The 20,965-nt window shown below is 42.5% G+C and overlaps 1 protein-coding gene across 1 annotated transcript in view; it reads left to right on the forward strand.

Moving 5' to 3' along the window:
• Positions 1–6,886: 6,886 nt before the first annotated feature.
• ZDHHC15 (zDHHC palmitoyltransferase 15) overlaps positions 6,887–20,965 on the forward strand; it is a 31,447-nt gene continuing 17,368 nt past the window's right edge. Inside the window, exons 1-8 of the mRNA XM_075513359.1 lie at positions 6,887–7,110; positions 10,800–10,826; positions 13,260–13,354; positions 14,977–15,097; positions 15,937–16,006; positions 16,640–16,672; positions 17,766–17,886; positions 19,844–19,976. Coding sequence (XP_075369474.1) covers positions 6,993–7,110; positions 10,800–10,826; positions 13,260–13,354; positions 14,977–15,097; positions 15,937–16,006; positions 16,640–16,672; positions 17,766–17,886; positions 19,844–19,976 — 718 coding nt within the window. The 5' untranslated portion in view covers positions 6,887–6,992. The remainder of the gene's footprint in view (positions 7,111–10,799; positions 10,827–13,259; positions 13,355–14,976; positions 15,098–15,936; positions 16,007–16,639; positions 16,673–17,765; positions 17,887–19,843; positions 19,977–20,965) is intronic.

Raw genomic sequence — 20,965 nt, forward strand, 5'->3', positions numbered from 1 at the left:
AAAGATGCCATTATACTCAGTCACTAACAAACCAGGTGCAGTCAAGAGATCTAACAGGATGTTAATAAAAGGTCTGATGAAGAGCAAAAAATAAACAAACCTGCTATTGTGTCTGCAAAAATTGCTGCTACCAGGAAATTAAAAAATTACACATGGCATATGCTGCCTGCCTACACTCAGCACTGCTGTTCAGCTCTGAAATCATGTCCACCAGGTACAAAGAAAATCAAGTAAATTGATTTGCAAGAATCAATTTGCAAAATCTGGTGAGATTACAAAAATGTCATTCTCTTCTCTGCATCTCTGAGACTACACACTTATTTTTATGGTTTAAAACAAAACTCTGAAGAATCACATAATTGTGCGTATCTCATTCTTGAAAGATGGCATAGACTTAAATTAAAAAACGGAGTTTTGCTGAAGCTTCACCACGGGCAGAGGACTCAAAGCTCCACAATATGTTGTTTTAAAAGATAAAGAACTAACGAACTGGCTAGAAGTGTGTTTATCTGCTTTCAAAGTTCAGTAGTGTGAGGGGAAAAAAGATGCTGGAGAGTGATTGAAAAAGACATAGATTTTGAAAAAAAGTGGGCATGGGAGCCATTAGAAGCCATTAGAAGAGGCCATGGGATGCTCTTTTGAAACCTTCCGAGCACGTTCACTGTTTGCAGCAGGGTTCTGGGTTGGTGAAGCCTTGTGGCTTGTTTTGTTTCAGAGAACTGCACTGACACTTAGCTGATTTAAACCACTGAAAAGCAGCATTTTCTCTTATTTGTATTCCCCTCGTGAAACGTTCTGTGCTGCAACTATTCTGTGCATGCACATTTCGAAGACAGAGGCTTGCGTAGCACCGAAGCAGCGGCAGCACACGCTGCACGTGGGATTGCTTGAACCACTGTGGCAACGGGTTCTTACCCAGGGTTTGTCGCCAGCATCCCATCCCCTCTTTTGAGGGTGCCACATGGGACAAGGACTCCAGTTGCTGAAAAGGTACAGAGATTTAAGACGTTACAGAAGCATCCCCCTAGATGTAGCACGTTTCTCTTCCTATCCATTCTTCTCTAAGGGTGCTAGATGAGAAAGGTCCCCCTTTGCTTCGCAGAGGCAAGAGGAAAAGGCCCATCCGTTAGGTTAGTAGACTTAGTTACTGCCAACTAACATGGTTAGTCCGGTGTCAAATAGGAAATATCTGTGACAAAAGTTCAGGATTCACTTGATAATTGCAGGAGAGGAAGAGGGATGGGGAAGACAGGTTTGCTGTAGGTATATATAATGAATTTTGGTTTAACGTTTTGCCTTTAAAAGATATGAAAAGATATATATCAACTGTCTGATTAAAAGGATGTTATTTAGGGTGCAAAATGAAGAACTCAGAAAATAGAAAGTGTCACATTTATGGTATTACCTGAGACTTTTTACCTAAATCTGTACGATAAGTGCATTTGATCAGGTTTCCAGTCTCTCTGGAGTCTGTGAAGACAATAGTTGTGGGGAACTATTTCGAACAATATTTGGGCAAATGTGACAGAACAAGATGATGAGTTTTCATCCCCAGTGATTTCTCTTTCTGTAGTTACCAGCGCTGCGACTCGTGTAGGTCAGTCTCCTGTCCCTGTGGAGAATGAGCAGCTCTTGAACTGGACGGACTGGAGTGCAGGTTAGTATTGTGTGGACTCCAGCACCCTCTAATGGTGCAAGCACTTGCTCACCATGTTCCCGTATACTTACAAAAAAATGACTGCATTTGTAATAACGAGACAAATTTTGCTGCAAATGGCCACTTTTTCACTTGGTGGCAATTAAAAGTTTTGTAATATTTGAAACAGCTTTACTTGCAATCTGTGCTGACAGACCTTGCTACGTACTCCATATACCCTGCCCATATTTCGACATTAAGTTATGGTAAAATTTTAAAGTGGGGGATGGGACGACTGAGAAATCTGAGAGAGCAGGAGGCAGGTGATGACTATGAGCAGCGACACCGTGCACGCAGCTAACAGTCAAAGGCAAGGCAGGTACTACCGTATAGGACAAAGAAAGCCGGGAAACCTACGGGGGGAAAAGTCAATCCACTTTGGTTTCAGTATTAGCGGTAGGATAATTGTCTAAATGTAACTTTTGTCCCAGAGCTGTAGAGAGGGATCTTAAAACTAGTATGTACAAACACAGCTCTGCTCACTTTGTTAGAGCTCTGCTGATTTACATCAAGTGAATATGTTCTAGCGGTTTCCTTAATTTACTTTACCCGCTGCAAGATAGTATCATGATGTTGTGTACAGATTATGTGGATAAATGTATGATAGGACCATGGTATGTGTGCGCAAACTCACGTAAAATGCAGGAGTCCCAGTACAGAGCTGCAAAGTCCTGCCGAAAATAACAAAAAATAGGTTTTCCTGGGGTTTCTGGGAAGGCGTTACTGTGTAAATGGGGCAGCTTATCACACGTAGTGGAGAGATCTTGCTGAACATAACAAAAATACAGTTTGCTCATAGGTTAGTACCAGTCAATCCTCATTATACTTTCACCATCTCCCAGTACTTAGCTGGAAAAATGGGGAAGACAAGGGAAAATTTTTATAAAATATGACTCTCTCTGAGAAGTCACCAGTAAAAATAATAGGATCTCTTGTGAAGTCTGAAGATGATCAGTTGCATCTACTTTTTCTTTTTAAAAGCATTCCCTAATCCTGATTCTTTGGCCCATTAGTCCTTTGAACTTTCTGATACGACAGCAATCAAACAAAATTGCGGAATTCTGGCCTGTTTGAAATTAACCGTGAAGGTTACTGAAAAACTCCAGCTACAGCAAAAACCGCCACTGCCGTGGAAATCTGTGTAAGCCGCGGCTCGTGCTGCAATAACTCCACACAACAATCTGGATGACAGCTAAGATATTAATCAGTAGTTACGAAGCTCTGCATGGCCAATCTCTGGACCAGCTCTCTTTTTTTATCTCTGCAATCCGCTGTTTAATTTCCATTTTTCTGAAAAAGCTTGGTCTAACTCCTCTGCGTGAGCTGGGGTGCAGCATTTTTGATACAAAGCCCAAATCTGATGTGATTAGATTTAGCATGTGTTGTAAGATTTATCTGCTTACCTACAAGTACGGTATGCGATAGTCCGAGATACGATCGAGGTAGGGAGGGTTGCTGCGTTTTCCTACGATAAATGACAAAACGGGCCAACCTTTAGGCCCACGAGCCTTTTCCAGATCAACAGGGAGGTCAGATCAGCAGGGCGGTCAGAAGCCAGGGCTCTCAGCTGCCAGACAGTGTTGTCTTTGGTTCCCTTTTTACGTCATGGATTAGCACATCTTCTTGGATATCTCTGCCACTGATAAGCAAAACCACGTGTAACCTACCCAGATATAACTATGTCTGACAATAAAGGTTACACCTTTATTTTACACACACTAGGTTAAAAGTAGTTTGAAAAGTTTGATCTTCACAAGGTTTGGCTCATTACTGTTTACGACTGCTTTGTAGCTATCTCTCCACATACCTTCAGGGCTGCATACATTGCAAGCTTAAGCAAGATTTTTAAATGAACGGTGGGGCAAATAACTTGTGCAACTTTGGTTTTCTGGATTAGAATATAATTTCGAAATGCATACTGTAGTCAGTGCACAGTCTCACGTTCAACACTGGAAATATAAACTGCATTTTCCAGTTGTGTTTCTTTACAGGACAATACAAGTAAGCATTTTCTACCATGTGTAATTTTTTAAGAGCTTTTTCCCATATGAAAGACAGCATTTTGATGAAATTGGTACATGTGGTCCTTGAGGTTTTCTGCAGTAGGTATATTGTTGTAAAAACTGGCATGTGTTTCCTGAGTCGATATTGTTTCCTGATGTATTTTAGCTGGTTTTGGGGGCAATGACAAAGCCGGTGCCATCTTAGCTGGCGTCAGACTTACTCAAGTCTACAGCTCTTTGTAATGATGCGTTTCCTGATGCCCAGCGTCTCTATGGCACTGGTGAGTCACCACCACCTTCCTTTCTTTGAGCACCCAAAAAGTTATGTTTTTCGAGAAAAAGCCGATGATGATGAGCCTTATTTAAATCACCCTAAAGCTGCTGGTACTTGATTTTTTTATCTGCCTGCCTTAGTGCTGCAGTCTTTGACAGTACTTTTAAACAGTCTAGTTACAGATGTGGATGAAATCACAGCTTTCTGAACTCTGCAGAAGTGTGCTGCTTTGTTTAAAGAGTTGTGTGTGATGTGTATTAGCAGGAAACTGCTCAAGGTCAGAATGAAACTTATAGATATTACTTAGGATAATCCCATGTCTTCCTAAACCACTCTCTTAAGTCAGACTGCTTGCAAGTGTTGTAGATGCTGTGGAGCCCAGTGAGGCTGCACATCCAGAGAGGACTTTCTTTACTTTGTAAAATTGGCTGAAGCTCGACTTCAGATTCAACATTTATTTTGCATAACATGTGTAGTGTTGATTTCTGAAAAGGGTGCAAGGTACCTTATACCAGTTATCTCTAACTCCAGCTGGCCATTTCAAATGGGGAGCTACCATTTGAACCACAAGTGCAAAAAATGCATTATAAGAATCACAAGATTTCAAGGTCGCATGATTATTTTTGTTTTAAAGAGCTGTATTTGGGAATCTCTTACCTCAGATGAGCTCATGTTTATATGACTAAGTCTCCCCTGGAAGCCCATGAAACAAAAGAATTTTGAAGATAATCCATGTGGATCTTAGAACACATAGAAAGACTGGCTGTTGAACAAAAACAATAGTCTTAACTTTATTTACAGACGCATTATCTGAAAATGTCTGCTCACTTTTACAGTGTTCCATTGCTGTGTCGGAGATGTTGCCTTCCTGCTTCATATATACACACGCAGGAAAAATGTATAATGGATGTGCTGTGCCTCCCATCTATATGATTAGCAGTTTTGAGATTTTAGGAGAGGAGATTCTGTGAGTTGCTTCAGGTAGCCATTTCACTCACAAGAATGGGTTTTAAATCTTAGTTTGTAAAATGTATTGCTGGCAAAAATGTTGGCTTCTCAGCTCTACACAGTGTGGGGACGGAGGAGAAAGCAAGCGGGAATTCACATCTTCCTCTTCCAAATCCTCAAAACATCGAGTGTACTTGTCCTGAATCCCCTCCCTGAATGCCCCAGAAGGGGGCATTTCTCTTTCCATAGACTATATGTATATATATATAAAAATAAACATAGACTGTGGATTTCACAGTCTAAGTCAGATGTCTGAGATTTTGTGTTTAGGGTTACATGCAGCTCAGGCCAACATATGTTATGGTATCTGCAAAGCACTTTTGCTACAGCAGGGACTATCCAAAAGCTTGCTTAAGCTGGACCACACACAGAAAATTAAAACAAGTGCCAAAAAGTTCAGGTTTTGTATTAAAGAAAGAGTTTAGTAGCCTGCAGGAGAGGAGAATAGTGACCGTATAGATTGTGAACAGGGTAGACAAGAGGTTAAGACAGCTGTCGCCTCATTACTGAACAAATTTTTTGAGAAAATCAGAGGTTGTAGATCATCCCCATCTTAAAATATTGAAAGAACTAACTACGGAATTACAAGCGTGGTCTAAGAATTTGTAGGTGATGTCTAAATTCAGGGATTTGGGCAGAATGGCAAATGTGGTCCCTATACCCAAAAAGGGAGAGAAGTTGCTAGAGGCAGTACAGCCTGCAAGTTTGATACCAACGACACGGAATGTTTTAGAACAAATTCTGAGAAAGACAACGGATGAAGAAAGAGGTGACTCGAAGGTGTGGTAAATTACACCAGGGTTTTATCAGAAGTACATTCTGTTAGATAAATCGCTCTCTTGATGAGAAAACTAATTTCCTTAACAGAGGCAATATAGTGCATTTAATTAACTGAAGCCCTAACTCAAAACACATTACTGAATGTGGAAATGAGGAGGATTCCTACAGGAATTCAAAGGGGGTTGTGGAGCAGACTGGGGGAGTGGGGTGGTCGTCTTTTCTTCTTCTTTTTTTACATTAAATGCCATGTTATCAGGTTGTTGGAGGGGTTACTCGTTTTGTTCCGCGTGTTGTCTTGAATCTGATCTTCCCATGTATATTCACTAGTAAACTGGGCTTGTGCTTCGGAAACTTGAGAGCAATACAAAGCTGGTGTTGTCAGTGCAGAGGGACAGGATCGTCCTACAAGAAAAACAAGATAAGCTTAATAGAACAAAGTACAAAATTGTATGAATACCGATAAAAAGAGCTTTTAGTGTAAAGCTTCACCAGTCAGAGAGGATGCAGAGGAAAGACATCTGAGTACACCAGACACGTTAACTGCCACGGGGATGCTACTGTGGAAGACAAGGCTAACGTGGGCTCTCCGTGGGGTATTTCTAGCAGAGACGAGGGCAGCTGAGTACCGGTGTGCCGGGGACGGGTATCGAAGTCTGAACACCGCCGATGAACTTAAATTAGGGCAAGTAATGAGGTATCGTGGCTTGTGCCTACGTAACTGGGAATTCTAGGAGCATCTTAAATCTATTTCACGTAGACAGATCTGTCTCAGAAAAGCAGCTTGTTCCGCTTAATCAAACGGTGGTGGAGAGGGGACAAGATGACTTGGTGACCAGCTGTTGGAAGCGGGTTCGGTAGGACCACGGCAGTGCTGCATCGTCTGGCTACACGTGGGCGGTAAATAGATTTAGAAGCGCCTGAGGAAACCCAAGCTCTGCAGCAGCTTCCCAGGGCCGTGGAGCTAGACCGGGGAGCTGCGGGGGCTAGACCGGAGCCTGCGGCAGGGCCGGTGCCGCCACGCTGCGGGTGGCGGGCGGCGCAGGCCCCGCCGAGGAGCCCCCGCGGCGGGCGGACACGCTGCCCGCGCCCGCCCCGCCAGGGGGCGCCGCAGCGCCGCGCCGCGCCCAGCCCCGCCGCTGCCCGCCAGGCCGCTCAGCCGAGCTCCGAGCGCCTCCCGCCGCCGCTCAGCCCCGCGCAGCCGATGCCCGATGCGGCCGGGCTGAGGTGAAAGATGGCTCTGTCGCGGGGGCTGCGGTGCTGCCAGCGGGCGTTCGCCTGGCTGCCCGTCCTCATCATCGCCCTCGTCGTCCTCTGGTCCTACTACGCCTACGTCTGCGAGCTGTGCCTGGGTGAGCGCCCCGGCCGGGCGGGGGGCGGCGGCCCGGGGGCAGCGGGGCGGGAGGGTGCGTGAGGCGGGGCCGGGCCGGTGTCGCGGGGAAGCGGGGCCGCGTCCTGCCCCCGGGCCGCGCCTCAGCACCGGCACGGCCCCGGGCTCTGCGGGCCGGGGCTCCCCGCAGGAGGCCGCGTTTCCTGAGGGCAGCGTGGCCCCCCCCCGGTGCTGGCCCGTGAGGGTCCCGAAGGCGGGAGTCACGTTCGGGCGGGTGATTCAGGCCGTAAACCCCCCGCACGCCTCCCAGGCGGGAGGAGTTCGCCTTTCTCGTCGCCCCTCTCCGCGTGCCGGAGGAAGAGGCGCTGCCGCCAGCTATGGCAGCCGGACGAGCCGGCGCTGCCGATGCCTGAACCTGCCGAGGCTGCAACCCAAGCGAGACTTGCAGCTGGCAGAGGTTTCCACACGCTCTCATGGCACCTGTAGGTGCAGGAGGCACACCCAAAAGTGACCAGGTGGATAAGAAGAAACACTTTATTACTAGTCAAGTCCATGATGGGATTAATTAGCGGGGGGGTTTATGGTGTGCTGTCCTGTTTTTCCTTAAGATTTGTATCCTAGCTGGGCTGGCTAGGTTGCACGTTCTTTTACTTAGTCATGAGTCCATGTACTCTGTGTCCTCAAGCCAGCCAAGGGAAGTGACGTTTGTGACGACTGGGAGATTTATACCTGCAGTGAAAGTCCATATTGTTGCCATATGGTAACGTGATTTCTGGTTTAAGCAGTAACAAACATCAGTATATGCCCTGCATTGCAGTGATTTTTTTATATTCTGAAAAGGAGAAGAAAAGGTTACGTTAAACCACGCTCATGAGTCATAACTTGTTACAGTAGTATGGAAGACACTAAATTTTAGAAAGGAAATTTTTGGTACTGGCTAGTAATTGTATAGTTCCATGTAGCAATTTAACTATATAGTAAGTTGCAAACTTTCTTGTGTGTGTTATGTTCTGGTTTAGCGTGTGCGCAAAAACCCATTACTAGAAGAAAGGCTTGCTAGGTCTGGTGGAGGTGGAGAGAAAAGCTGGTAGCTTGGACTTTTGAAATTGTGAGGAGGAGCATGTGGCTCTTTCTCTTCAGGACAGGGTAAGCCAGATAAAGGAAGCCAAAGTGCTCAGAATGGCAGTTTGAGACGTTTCTGTGAAAGGAGCTGCCTTCTGGTACTGCACAGCAAATTTAAATCAGATTTTTGTTAGGGTTGCCAATGCAGTAAGACCTACTGTTTTTTCTCGATGGGGACTAAAATGAAATGCAGTTTATTTGATCTGTGTTAATTGGCAGCTAGGCAAAACCCCCAAATACTTCATGACATTTTATTCCATCGCTGAGATTGTGGGCTGTTTCTTTCAAGAATTCACATGGAATGATATCTCCAAGGAGCATGTAACTGTTGATTAGACCGTGTGACAAAAAATTTAGAGTATTTTCCTGACATGCTGTCAGTCTTTTGAAATATGCTTTGTTTGCAGTGCTGCGCAAATTCAGTAATATTTAACAGTGGTTAATTCCAAGTCTCAGTGCAGCTACTAGAAAAGTGCTGATTTAAGTGGGGTTTGGATTGGGCCTGTGTTATTCTGCAAATGCTGGTTAAGCTGGCAGGAGCTCATCTCACTGCCTAGAATCACAGCTTAAAATCACTCCTTTGCCCACACCCATCTATTTTTTTGCCCCATCTTTCTCTCTCGTGCGTTTTATTTATGTGTGGAGGAGGTTATCTATACAGAAGTTGAAATGACTAAATTAATTATTTTAGGATTTGAACATTAACTGTTGGCATATGCAGTTACTTGAAAACCAGCTCTCAGGACGTTCTCTCTCTTCCAGATTTCTAACAAGCAAGGCTTTATGTGTTGGCTTCTTTTTTTTCAGGTTTCCATTGTGTATTGCCATTTCAGCTGTTGCAAGCGTGTGAATAGTAGACGCTCTGTTTGGATTCTTGATTTTCATCTTTATTTGTGCAGACTGCTGAGGATTGAAAGTAGTGTGGGGGTGATGTCCTGGAGGTATCTCATGAGTTGGGTTTTAAACTTTCAATGACTGGTATGGCCAACAAGTCATACTGCAGAGGAGGCCTTGATTTCATGTCTGGCTGGTGGTTGCGGCCACAGTGAGAACAATGACCTGGTGTCCTGCGATAAAACTTTTTATATAATCTTTATTTAGGAGTTTGCTCTTTTCTCAAGTAAAATCCTTAGAAAGACCATGCTGCAAGTGCGACGTACTTCAGGAGGGAACCAAGCAGTATTTATGAAAAGCTGATGTACTCTTCATAGTTTGATTTGCAGCAAACCAAAGGAAAACCTAAAGGTTTCCTAACCGTCTTGTTCATCTGAAACTGAGTGCGCAGATACACAGCAAATATTTAGTCTCTTTTTTCATCTACGTTGTTGCGTATCCTAGAGCTTGCAGATCAAAATTGTGAGCATGGTTTTAAGAAAAGCTGCTTTCATTAGTAAAAGCAGGACCTCTTGGTTCCTACTCTGATTTACATTTTCCAAGTTGGTTATTCAAGTAAGATGACAGAGTGAGTCTTGAAGAGTCGAGTCTCTTTCCAGGCACTGGCTGTAGGCTAGAAGTAAAGGGCTCCAATCCCTCAATCACTTCTTTTTCTGTACAGTCTGACAGAGTTACTGAAGGGGTCACCGCTGGTATGTGCAATCTCTCAAATCTTTGAGTCTTCCAACAATATGATCTTATTTTTGTAAGATTACTGTACCTCGGGGAGATGATCTGTGGCTACTGGTTTCCTTTCATTCCCCTGTTCCTCCAAGGAGCAACACAGTTCAGTTGCAACCATGAGATTCAAGGCTATGGACTCAATATAAGGGGCTCCCATCCCATGAACAAGCTTTGTCTTCCAAGCAGTATTCTGTCAAGATATCACAGAACTGCTCCGTTTTCAGTTAAAGAAAGATGTCTTCATCTTTTCTGTTAAACTTGGATGATGGCTTTTAAAATAATGGATGGATTTTAAAATAATCAGTAGAAGTAGACATTGAGCAATGGACCCTTTGCTGGCTGCTCTAAGTGGTTCTGTTAGTGGGGACTGTTCCTATGATTATGGTAAAGTAGGGAGGGGTTGTAAAAACTCTGCTAGTAGGAAGTGTAAAAATAATGGAGTCATTACGGTGTATCCTTTGTTGCTGACTAGGCTAAAGCCAAGACAATTTGTAATTTTTTATTTATGCTGATGCAGAAATGCATGGGGCATGCCTTGCTGCGGAGGATCAGGATCACCTAGAGACTAGTACAAAGCAGGCTACAAGGACATGCTTATAAGTACATGCATAGAGCTGCTGCCTGGACAGTTGCTAGAGGAGCCCTGGTAATCTTCTCGCATCACTGTCACCAGTGGATTATTTTTGTCATACTTCTAATGTACAAATATATAAATTATATTTTATAACAAGGGAAAATACCACATAAGTAACAGTTATTGAACATCTTGTTGTGGGTGTCATTTGCGTGAGTAAACAAGGAATTGTTATGGATGCTTTTGATTTGATGCTAAACTGTGGGCGCTCTTTTTGTCTGTTGAATTTGAACTTTTTTCCCCTAAAATGGCTGTATTTCAAATAGAAACATTATTTGTCACAAAATTTTCTGGGAATCCTGTTTGCTCTGTAGACATATGTTTTTTTTCTTTTTCAGTGACTCTGAGCAACCCGGTGGAAAAAGGTAGGTGCATTCACTTTACTATTTGACATTCAGTCCTTGCGTAAAAAGATTCACAAATGTTCTAGTTAAAATATCAAAAATACTTTCCGTCAATTTTTTTAAACTTACATACTCTTTCAGTGTTTCCTTCCTGTAATTACACATTCATGAAGTATACAGCATGCATTGTTAGACATGCTATAACTTTTGGATGTATTGGGAAATGCCCCTGTTTAGTCGCAGTATAAGCAGAAGAACACAAAGAGGCTTTGATCCTCTTTGCTCGTTCAGAAAAAGCTGTGGCTATCTGTATACACCCAAGCACCTTTTCTCCCTTTCTGTTTTACGTTTTCAGAGCCGATTTTACGAGCTAAACAGAGAAGACTAGTTCTGTTCTGTGGCCCACCTCTTGTTTTTCCACTGTTTTATTTGATCTTGCAGTGAAAGTTGTTTTTAATGTTTTCTGTAGGGAGGCTTTTGCAAAGGATTTTTTGCTTGGTTCTGTTGACCACTAACCATATATTGAGCGGTAACCCAGTAACTTTCAGTTGCTACCACAGATGAGTTAGAGCAAAGGTTTCTGTCTCGTCATTATTTGGCGTGAACACTTCTGAGATTGGTTTGGTAGTACAGGATGACAGACATTGTTCTGAGGTCCCAGCCACAATATCGTGAGGTCGCTGAACGAGTTGGACAGAGCAGCAGGATCACTTGATGAGACTTTCCACTGGTGCATTGTTGGAGGCCACAGTCATGTTCTAAGAATAAGGGATGAGTGGCCATTTTAGTATTCCTCCTCTTCTTCCCTGGACGTGCTTTGGAGGCATTTGGCTAATACAGCCTCTTACCTTCATTTCTTCTTCCAGGTTTATGAAGGATAGAAGTAGGTGTAGCAGTTTTCAGCTGGCACATTGCTCTATGAAGAACAATGGCAGCTGATACTTTAAAGATCCTCCAGGTGCTGCATCAAGTAAATTCTCTTTCCACTATGGACCTGTCCTAATATTTGAAACTGTTACAGAGAAACTATAGAAAGAATGATATTAATGATTATTCAGCAGAAGAAAGTTATTAGTTGCCTAATCTATTAGTGCATCTCCAGGTCAGCTTCCTCTAACATGCTGCTGTATTGCTTTATCAACAAAATTAAACCTGTTGCAAGATTTATCTCCTTACATATTAATTTAAAAATGACTGAGCTCCACCTGCATGTAGTATAAGGATAACATCTCAAACAAACTTAAGAGTATAATAATGAATTATCATTGATTCACAGATCAGTCACACAATCCATCACGTTCTCGTGAGGCGTATCAGATCATTTGCCATCTCGTTAGAAAGTCTCAAAGCTGTGTTTGGCCTTTTTACCAGTTAAGTTTTCACACAGTCTTGCCTGAGAAGTTAGGAAGTGTTTGGATTTTAGATTTCTCTTTCCACTAGTAGTAGATACTTTAATCTTAGTTTCTAGAATTTGAAGCTTAAATGAGATGTGGAAAATGAGGTTGTTATTATTATGATTAAATGGCGTGTTTAAATAAAACTATCTTGTAACTGTTTGATAATGTCTCAGTGAGTTGAGTATTAAAGAAATAGCAATCAAATAGTTTGTGTAGTTGAAGGAGAGCTGTCCTTTGGCTTTCTGAACCACAGTATGCCTGCTTATGTCCAAGGGCTTTGAAATAAAGTTTGCATATTGAAATAAGATTGCTCTGACGCATGCCGGATTTCATGTGATAACATTGTGTCTAGTGGATTACAATTCTTTCTCGGTAATCACAACACCTGTTTTGCTCAGTTTGAGGGATGTTCTCCTGATTTGTTTTGTTGTATCAACTGTGGCAAATCTAAAAGGTGTTTAATAAGAGATTTGATTTTTTTCTGGTGATGTAAAGCTCTGCTAGAGCATGTTATTTCTCCCAGTTCTTGCAAGCGGTGAAGAATGCATTGCACGAGTGGACAGTACGCTGGTAATACGGTACTGTGATTGTAAGTGCATTTAGTAGCACCTGAACCCCAAATTTGGCGATGCTGGAGTATCGCAGTATTAACCTTCATGCTGCTCAGCACCAGCCAGTTCTGCTTTGCCTGCGCCTAGGGTATGGGGAAGAGACAGGAATCCCATCATTCCCAGTGATACAGGGTTGTCACCTGCCCTGTGGGTGAAGTCACTTACAGCTGTGTTCTTCCTCACTCACGGAATTGGATCGGGTGGAGAAGGGGAGGCTTGTGAGATAGGTAACCCCTAACTGCAGCCACAGACCTCTGAAATTTTGCTGACCCTATGACCATCAGGCTTAGCTGTATCGTAATAATGGCTGGTACTGTAAATCTTTCTTTTTTTCCTTTATTTTTTTGGTCATTGTTGTGAAAGATTGGAATTATGCCCATCATGAATGAAACTTTTACTTAAGAAGTCATTGTTTTGCTTGTGTTTTGTTTTGTTTTGTTTTTTAGTGGCCTATCTTATAATATTCCATATTCTCTTTGTGCTCTTTGTGTGGACATACTGGAAGTCTATTTTTACTCTCCCGGTGCAGCCAGGCAAAAAGGTAAGAGTCCAAGCACTTTACATTCATTGCAGAACAAAAGCAGGGACGCTAAAGAGAACTCAAAAATCCTTCAGCCTAGTTGGTCTGGACAACTGATCGGATTTCCTAAAGAGATGGAAAGTGACCTGGAGTTCTCCATAAAAGCTGCGTAATTTACCGCTCTGAGAATCCTTTACCTCCCCAAAGAGCTTGATTTAAAGCATGGTGTTAACTTCTAAAGCTGCCTTTTGAGGTGTTCCAGGAGCGGATAGGATTTTTCACGTGGAGGATAACAGGACTGATGATTCTTAACTAACACATTTATAGCGTTGTTGCTCTCTAAGCATTTAACAAGTTGCAAGCCAAATCCTGAGGACCTTCCCTAACCTAGCCTTACTGGAGTCCCCTGAGTAAGGACCTTCAGTTTGGGTTTTCACTCTTCATGGAAGATGGTACAGTGCAGGTGGAAACGGCTGCATTTGCAATGGTAGTGGGGTTTCTTGATCTCTTGAGCCAGATGGTTGTGGTGCGTATGTGAACATTCCGTGTCCCACCGAAGGCCAGCCCTGCCTGCTCTGCCGGGAGCCCTTTGCCGGCTGGAGCAGGCCTCTCCGCAGGGGTGAAGTTTGCTTCCTTTGTCAGGCTCTTTCTTGTGGTAGTGAGGGAGAGAAGAATCATTTTCCGTTTAGACATGCTGAGATTCTGATGTGGCACGCCTGTGGCAGTGCGGACTGGGGCTGGGTGCGCAGCCTGTGGCTTTTAATTTGGTGCTGGGTATACGTGGAGCTCCAGGAGCTCCAGCCCTTGTAGTTCCCTGGGCAGCAGCGTCATGAAAGAGAAACGTAACAATAGACGATGGTAAAGAGAAACTGGGGTTCACTGTGACAAAAGGAGAACGTTTCATGAATAATAGTTAGTTAAGGGTTTGGTATTGTTTTTTTAACGTAGGTGGCTTGTTTTAGGACAAGGGTATGATTTAGTGGTTTGAGCACAGGACAGTCAGAGGCAGGCATTTGTTTCAGTTCTTTTTCTACCAAATATTTACTTTTCCATGCTGCTCAGATTGGTGGATTTTTATTGCATTTTGGTTTACCTCTTTATGAAGTACTCATAGAACACTATGTTTGGAGCAACAGAAGGAGGATGATGTTTGTGTGGCACTCCAAATGTACATGACTGTAACCGGATCCTAATTACAAGAATGTGGATTTATAAATAACAACTAATCCCAGTTTTAGAAATATAAAACTGTGGCTGGGGACGGGTTCTTGCTCACAGGGGAAGCGCTTAAAGTGTCCTTATCGCGGTTAGTAATGTTATTCATGAAAAATGGTAATCTAAGGCAGCAGCAGTAGCAATTCCAGTATGTTGTGTTGTGATCCCTAATTTCACTTTTGCATTTCTTATTGATGTATCGTGTAGTATTCTGGCTGTCCTTACTATCTATCTCTTACTATCTACTATCTCTCCCTACTATCTACCCACTTACTATCTCTCTTTGTTTTCTTAACAAACACATTTTCACATTAGATTAATCTCATTAGAAGAAGTGGGAGGTAAAAACGTTTCCAAACTTGCCTGTATTTGCAATACTATCTCTGCTACCCGTGGGTAACTGCTGCTCTCGTGACTTCTGCTTCTAGTACCATATGTCCTATGCTGACAAAGAACGCTACGAAAATGAAGAAAGGCCGGAAGTGCAGAGGCAAATTCTCGCCGAAATTGCAAGGAAGTTGCCGGTGTACACCAGAACGGGGAATGGAGGTCAGCTAAGCAGAGAGCTTTGCGTCCCTAAATCTAATCAAGCAGGCTGAAGCGGCATAATCCAGCTGATACTGCTGACCCGCAGGGCGTTCCTAGTGCCCCTGCATGCGCTGAGTAACTCTTGTGCGAATAGTCTTACTGCCTTTTCTCTCAGGTTTTATGTTTGGGAAAACAAAGAAGCCTTGAACGCTTGGGTTCATCTTCAGGGGGTACCAGGTGCTGCCTTTGAGAAGCAATACGTTACCCTGTGTATTTACAGTTCAAAAGCCTACTTATGTTGTCTGCGTTTCGTACTAGTAATAGAATGACAAAATCTGTAGTCGTTTTTACTTGAAGTGGAGTCTAGCTTGGACATGCAGGACATAATTCTGTGAAGAGATTTTTGGACCTTGTTCTGTGATTAAATGCATACTGCGCTCCTTTCAAAGCTAGAGAGAAATCCGTGCTCATATTGGAGGCTCTGACCTGTTCATTTCTGTCAGCCAAGCCAAAGAATTCTGAAGTAAAGAGCTGCTATACAGGCAATTATCAAAATGGAATGTATGTAAAGTCTGAGTAAATGTGGAAGCCAGAGGGAAGTGTACAGTTCTGTTTTATTGCTTTTAAGCTGTTGTATGCTTTGCAGTGAGGATTGTTCCCCGCATCTGCAAGTCTCCGGAAGAATTATGAGCGTTGCTTATCTGATGATGACCTGGCAGCAAAAATCAGCTGCAAATGGTCTCCTCTTTTGAAGTGACGGAGGAAAGAATATGAATAGTTAGGAACTGAGCGGAATATTAACTAACATGTGAAAAAAACCACTTTTCTATTACTTGGTCTTAATGTGTCTGTAATTTCAGGTGTTCGATTCTGTGATCGATGCCAGCTGATAAAACCTGACCGTTGTCACCATTGTTCCGTTTGTGCTATGTAAGTTACTGGATTGTTTTTCCCTGCAGTGAATATAGTCACCGCTAAGTTATGTGAACGGGCCGGTCCTTCACGTGTCTTGCACACATAAAGGTACCCACGTACCTCTGGCCCAGCTGCAGCCGACAGCGTGTGTTGGTGTGCGACAGCGCTGGCATTTGCATTTCTGCTCTTTGTGGCCCTGAAGTGTTTGCAGTTCCCACACCTACAAGTGCGTCAGCAGCGTTAAGGTGCTAGAAAACATGGCATCTAGTGACAATTAACTGACTAACCTAGGCAGGTTAAAATAAAGTGTGATTTTGACTTTTCTTTTATTTTTGTTCTTTTTTTTTTAATATTCCAGGCCTTTACCTGTGGTGTTTTGCAAAAGTTTTAAGCCCTCTAGGGCAGAAATCATTTTAATTTCCTTTTATCTTACAGAGTACTGAGGACATTGGTTGATCTTGAAAAAGTAATAAATGTTGCCTCTTAAAATGATACCTGCCTACCTTAAAAAATTCCAAGACACAGTATCATCTTGAGTCTGTGTCGTGTAGAAATCTCACAAAAACCAGAGGCTGTTGCTATTGATCTGCAGTTGGCAATGAAGTATGAAATAAAAATCTTCAATTTTTCTTTTTTGTCCCTTTGCAGATGTGTGCTAAAAATGGATCATCACTGTCCATGGTATGTTCTAGATATTGGTTTGTAGTGTTTTGAAAAGAGAGGCTGTTTAAATCTATTTCTTCCACAGAATAGTGCCTGTATGCCTCTTTCATTTTAGACCGTGCATCTCTCCATGTTGGGAAATGTATAAAATCATTACACTTTGAAATTGCCTGAGATGTTTGATCTTTTGAAAGACAGAGCATTCATGTTCCATAAGCTACGTGTAAAAAAGCTGTTGTATCGATATAACTTAAAACCCAACTGCTAATTCACCCTTTGGCCATTATTCAAGTTTTAAAGGGGCTTCAACTTCACCTTTAATTTGGGCTGTATGATCATTTTGGCATGCAGTTGGTGGTTGCTTTCAATAATAATATTTGCACGCAGATTGTTTCCGAAATGATGCCTGCCACCTGTGCATGGCCAGAGAGTTTGTGTAGAATGGTGCACGGATGAATTAAGCTTTACACTTTTTGAGAATTGCTGCCACTAAATTTCTTAAACTCCCTCTGCTTTTTTAAAAAGGAAGATTTCAGAAATCAGAAGCAACACAACCATTTCCCCAGCTGAACCTCCCTGGTAATCCTAAATTGTCGAGGATTTTTCAAACCCGAGTTTTGAGACAAACCCCTACGATTTTTTCTGCGTTCCCTTGTTCCTTTTTAGAGTTGTCCTGTGCGTGGAGAATGCTAATCACATCTGGGTTTATTTGTTTTGTGTGTAAACAAACAAGCAGCAGTGAATCTGGCTCCTGAGTTTTGCAAATGAAGGCAGGAACACAGAAATCCCCGATCTGATTACCTTGGCAGACAAGAAAGAGACACTGAGTAGTTGGAGCCTGCCTCCGTGACAAATTTACCGGTGGTACCAACTTTAAACTAGATCCCCAAAATATGAACTGTCCTTTTGCTTGGCATAGCAAGAAGTCTTCAAGTGAAAAGCCGGAAGACTTTAGTCACGTTTCATTTTGACCACTAAGGGGAGCTCTTTATTGACGAAATTGTGTGGCACCATCAAGAGGCTTAAGAAAAGCAAAGAAAATGGTAGGATTCATTGTGTTACCACCGTGTGCTGTACATATCCTGATTTCAACTTTGCTTTTGTCCTCTAGGGTGAATAACTGCATTGGATTTTCTAACTACAAATTCTTTCTACTGTTCTTAGCCTATGCTTTGCTGTATTGCTTGTATATTGCTGCAACAGTCTTCAAGTATTTCATTAAGTATTGGACAGTAAGTTGTGAAATCTGGTGACTTTTTCATATCCTATGAGTCTGGTGGGGTTTAGTCACTCTTGTTCCTTTTTTGCTTTCAGTCAATGGAGGGTCTGCATTTCTTCCCTAAGGTGTTCTCCTGTGCCCTTTTCTGAGTATAACTCCCGTTAGGTGTCTGAAATGCACAAAGCGAGGCGCCAGTAGACTTCGGGAACTTCAAGTTGTGGCGTTAGCTTCTGGCAGCGAAGTTACAGCCTTTTCCTGTTCTTGTGTTTGCATGTATGTATCTCAGAGTCTTGGGCAACTTACCACAAGTTTCTCAGTTTGGAAAACTCGCGTGTCCTTCAAAAGAAGACACCCTTCACGGAAGGACAGCCCAGGACTGCTGTTTACAGAAATGTTCTGGTGCCTTTTCAATAGACATTAGGGTATACCATGACTCACACCCCTGAAATTAGAGGTGTTACGTAGGGATAAGCACCGCTTGAGTTAGGCTAGGCTCTTGGACATAAATGTGGTTAATCTTCCCAACTCCCAATACAGCTGCTGTTGTCTGGCCATATCTCCGTGCTTAAAAACCCCCCAAACTTCCCCTGATGATGGAAATAATTGTCTTCTAAGTAGAAATTCTTAGCTGTCAACCTTTGAAGCTTTTCAAGTGGTTGCAAGAATACCTCCTACGTATTTCAGTCATTACAGGAAACCATTAATTCTGGGTGGGTGGTTTTCTCCTATGTTACTTCCTGAACTGCCCGGGCATTCCCCCCCCCCCAACTTTCTCTGTATTGGTATCTTAAGGATTAGGTCCCTTGCACTTAGGGAGAGCGAGCGAGCGAGCAAGGGAAGGCGTAGAGTGCAGATCCTGGGGTTGCTACCCTACTGTGTACTGTAACTGATGGTTTCCAAAAGCTTAATTTCTTAAAGAGCGTCTGCTCCCTTCTCTCCTCGGGTATCAAAGTATAACACCCTGGCACTGATCTGGACTGACAAGAAAAAAAAAAAGGTCAAAAAAACCTTGTTCGTATTCTAATCCCCACATGACTCCTTTCTCAATTTAAAAGTTGACTGAAATAAAGTATGCTTCTTATTCAGTTATCGATTAGCATTCATATGCAAGCAATGCCAACTGACAGTTCCAGTAAGAGACTGGCCTTCTGTCTCCAGTTTTTTCTGTCCCCTCTGCTGCTAACTCTGTACGACTGTGTTTAAGTAACTTAACTTTGCTGTGCATTAATGTATTAGATTTCTGTTGCTTTAATGGCCAACCAGTTACATAAAATGCCTCCCGAGATGCTGCTGGGACAGGAGCAGGAATTGCTTCTTATGTTAAGAAAGGCACAGAGACTTGAGCTCTGCGGCTGCATGTAAGGGATGTGCAAAGCCTGAGAAGTCAGATTTTACTGTGAGGTCCCCACAGCCTGTTGGTAGATGTGTGCTTATGAGGATCTCTGGCACTCGACCCTTCTACTGTAGAAGGACATAAGTGTTTCTTGCTTGTAAGATCCCGCTTGGCTTTTAAACTCTTCCAAACCACCTATGCTCAGTTCTAACACTACCTGACTGCTATAGCTGTGGAGGTCAGGTTTTCTTGGCATGCCTTATATTCCAAGAAGTGCAGAATTTTAATATATGGAAACTCAGCAGAACGTAAACAGGGCTTCAAGAGCTTGTGCCTGCTAATTTCCCTGTGGGCACAGGGCATGTTTCTTGGGCCCAGGTGGGAAGCTGTGATTCTACTGGCTCTGTTACATACAAAATTTAGTAGCAAACCCCCACTCTTTCTGCTTTGGTTACAGGAGGGGAAATGAACCAGATCATTTCTTTGTCTCTTCTTGCTTTTTATAGTAAGGTGTGACTTTTGTGTATACAAGTTTGAGAACTCCAAATAGGAGTTTTAGAGGATATCTTTCTAGGAACAAAGAATTTCCAGCTTTTATTTGTTCCTATCACTTGTTCTGTGTTGCTTTTCTTTCCAGGGTGAACTGACTAATGGACGTTCCAAATTTCATGTCCTTTTCCTTCTCTTTGTGGCGGTCATGTTCTTCGTAAGCCTCATGTTTCTGTTTGGCTACCATTGTTGGCTCGTTAGTCGAAACAGATCTACTTTAGGTAAGGCTCTTGTGTCTTACTTGTTTAAGTAAGACACACCAAAAGAAGAAAAAAAGAAGGCATTTGCGTTCTATACACTCCCGCTAGCTTATGAAGGGAGGAAGATTTAAGATCTTGGCACAATGTTGCAGAAATTTGTCAGTTCAAATGAGCTGCATTTATTAGCTGGTGTGACAAAAGCTTTGTTAGGGAAACGAGAGCCTTAAAGTGTAAAAGTCCAATTATAAAAATGTTATGCATATGTATAACTACATTTGCTGTGAAATGAGCGCAGCTTTTCGGGAATAATGGTTCTTTATGCTCATATGCTGGAACGCATCCTAAAACAGCTTAGTAAGGTTGGGAAAAACAGTGTCCATCTTCACTGACAAAGGCAAAGAAGTTATGACTGTAAAGCCAATGAAATGAAAATCTGAAACTATGATTTTGTTGAGTGATTTCTTTGTCTTTCCTCAGACAAATGCTGTTCAGTTTTTAGTGGTTTTTGGATAAAGTTTTATAACAAAAACAAAACGTACACTATCAAGAGTTTGAGCAAATACTCAGATTTTGTATAGTTATTAACTTTAACAGTCATTTCATGGGGCACTGAAGCTCATCTATCCCAAAACATCAGACCTCTGCAGCAGCTTAGAAGGTAGATAAAATTGTTTCTAGTGCACTCTAGGTTCTCCTTCCCTCTCTTTTCTTAATTTTATGTCTCACCATAACAGAGGGTCTATTTGCATGTTTGTTCCTAATGCTTTTTCATTATATCATTAACGAATGAGGCAATTTTCAAATCTCCAGTGCCACTTCTGAAATATGCATTAAAGACCAACCTACTTAATTCTGTATATTTTTTACTTAGAAATTTCTACCCACTGAATTTCAACAAGTCTCACACAAAGATCTTTTAACTCTATTCTCTAGATTAAACAAACTGTCTGTAGTTTGGTTTGACTGTTCTATACGGTTCAGTTGCAAGACCAAATTCCTACCTTCAGTTT

This window comes from Mycteria americana, chromosome 10 (genome assembly GCF_035582795.1).
Source record: "Mycteria americana isolate JAX WOST 10 ecotype Jacksonville Zoo and Gardens chromosome 10, USCA_MyAme_1.0, whole genome shotgun sequence".
Classification (NCBI taxonomy): Eukaryota; Metazoa; Chordata; class Aves; order Ciconiiformes; family Ciconiidae; genus Mycteria; species Mycteria americana.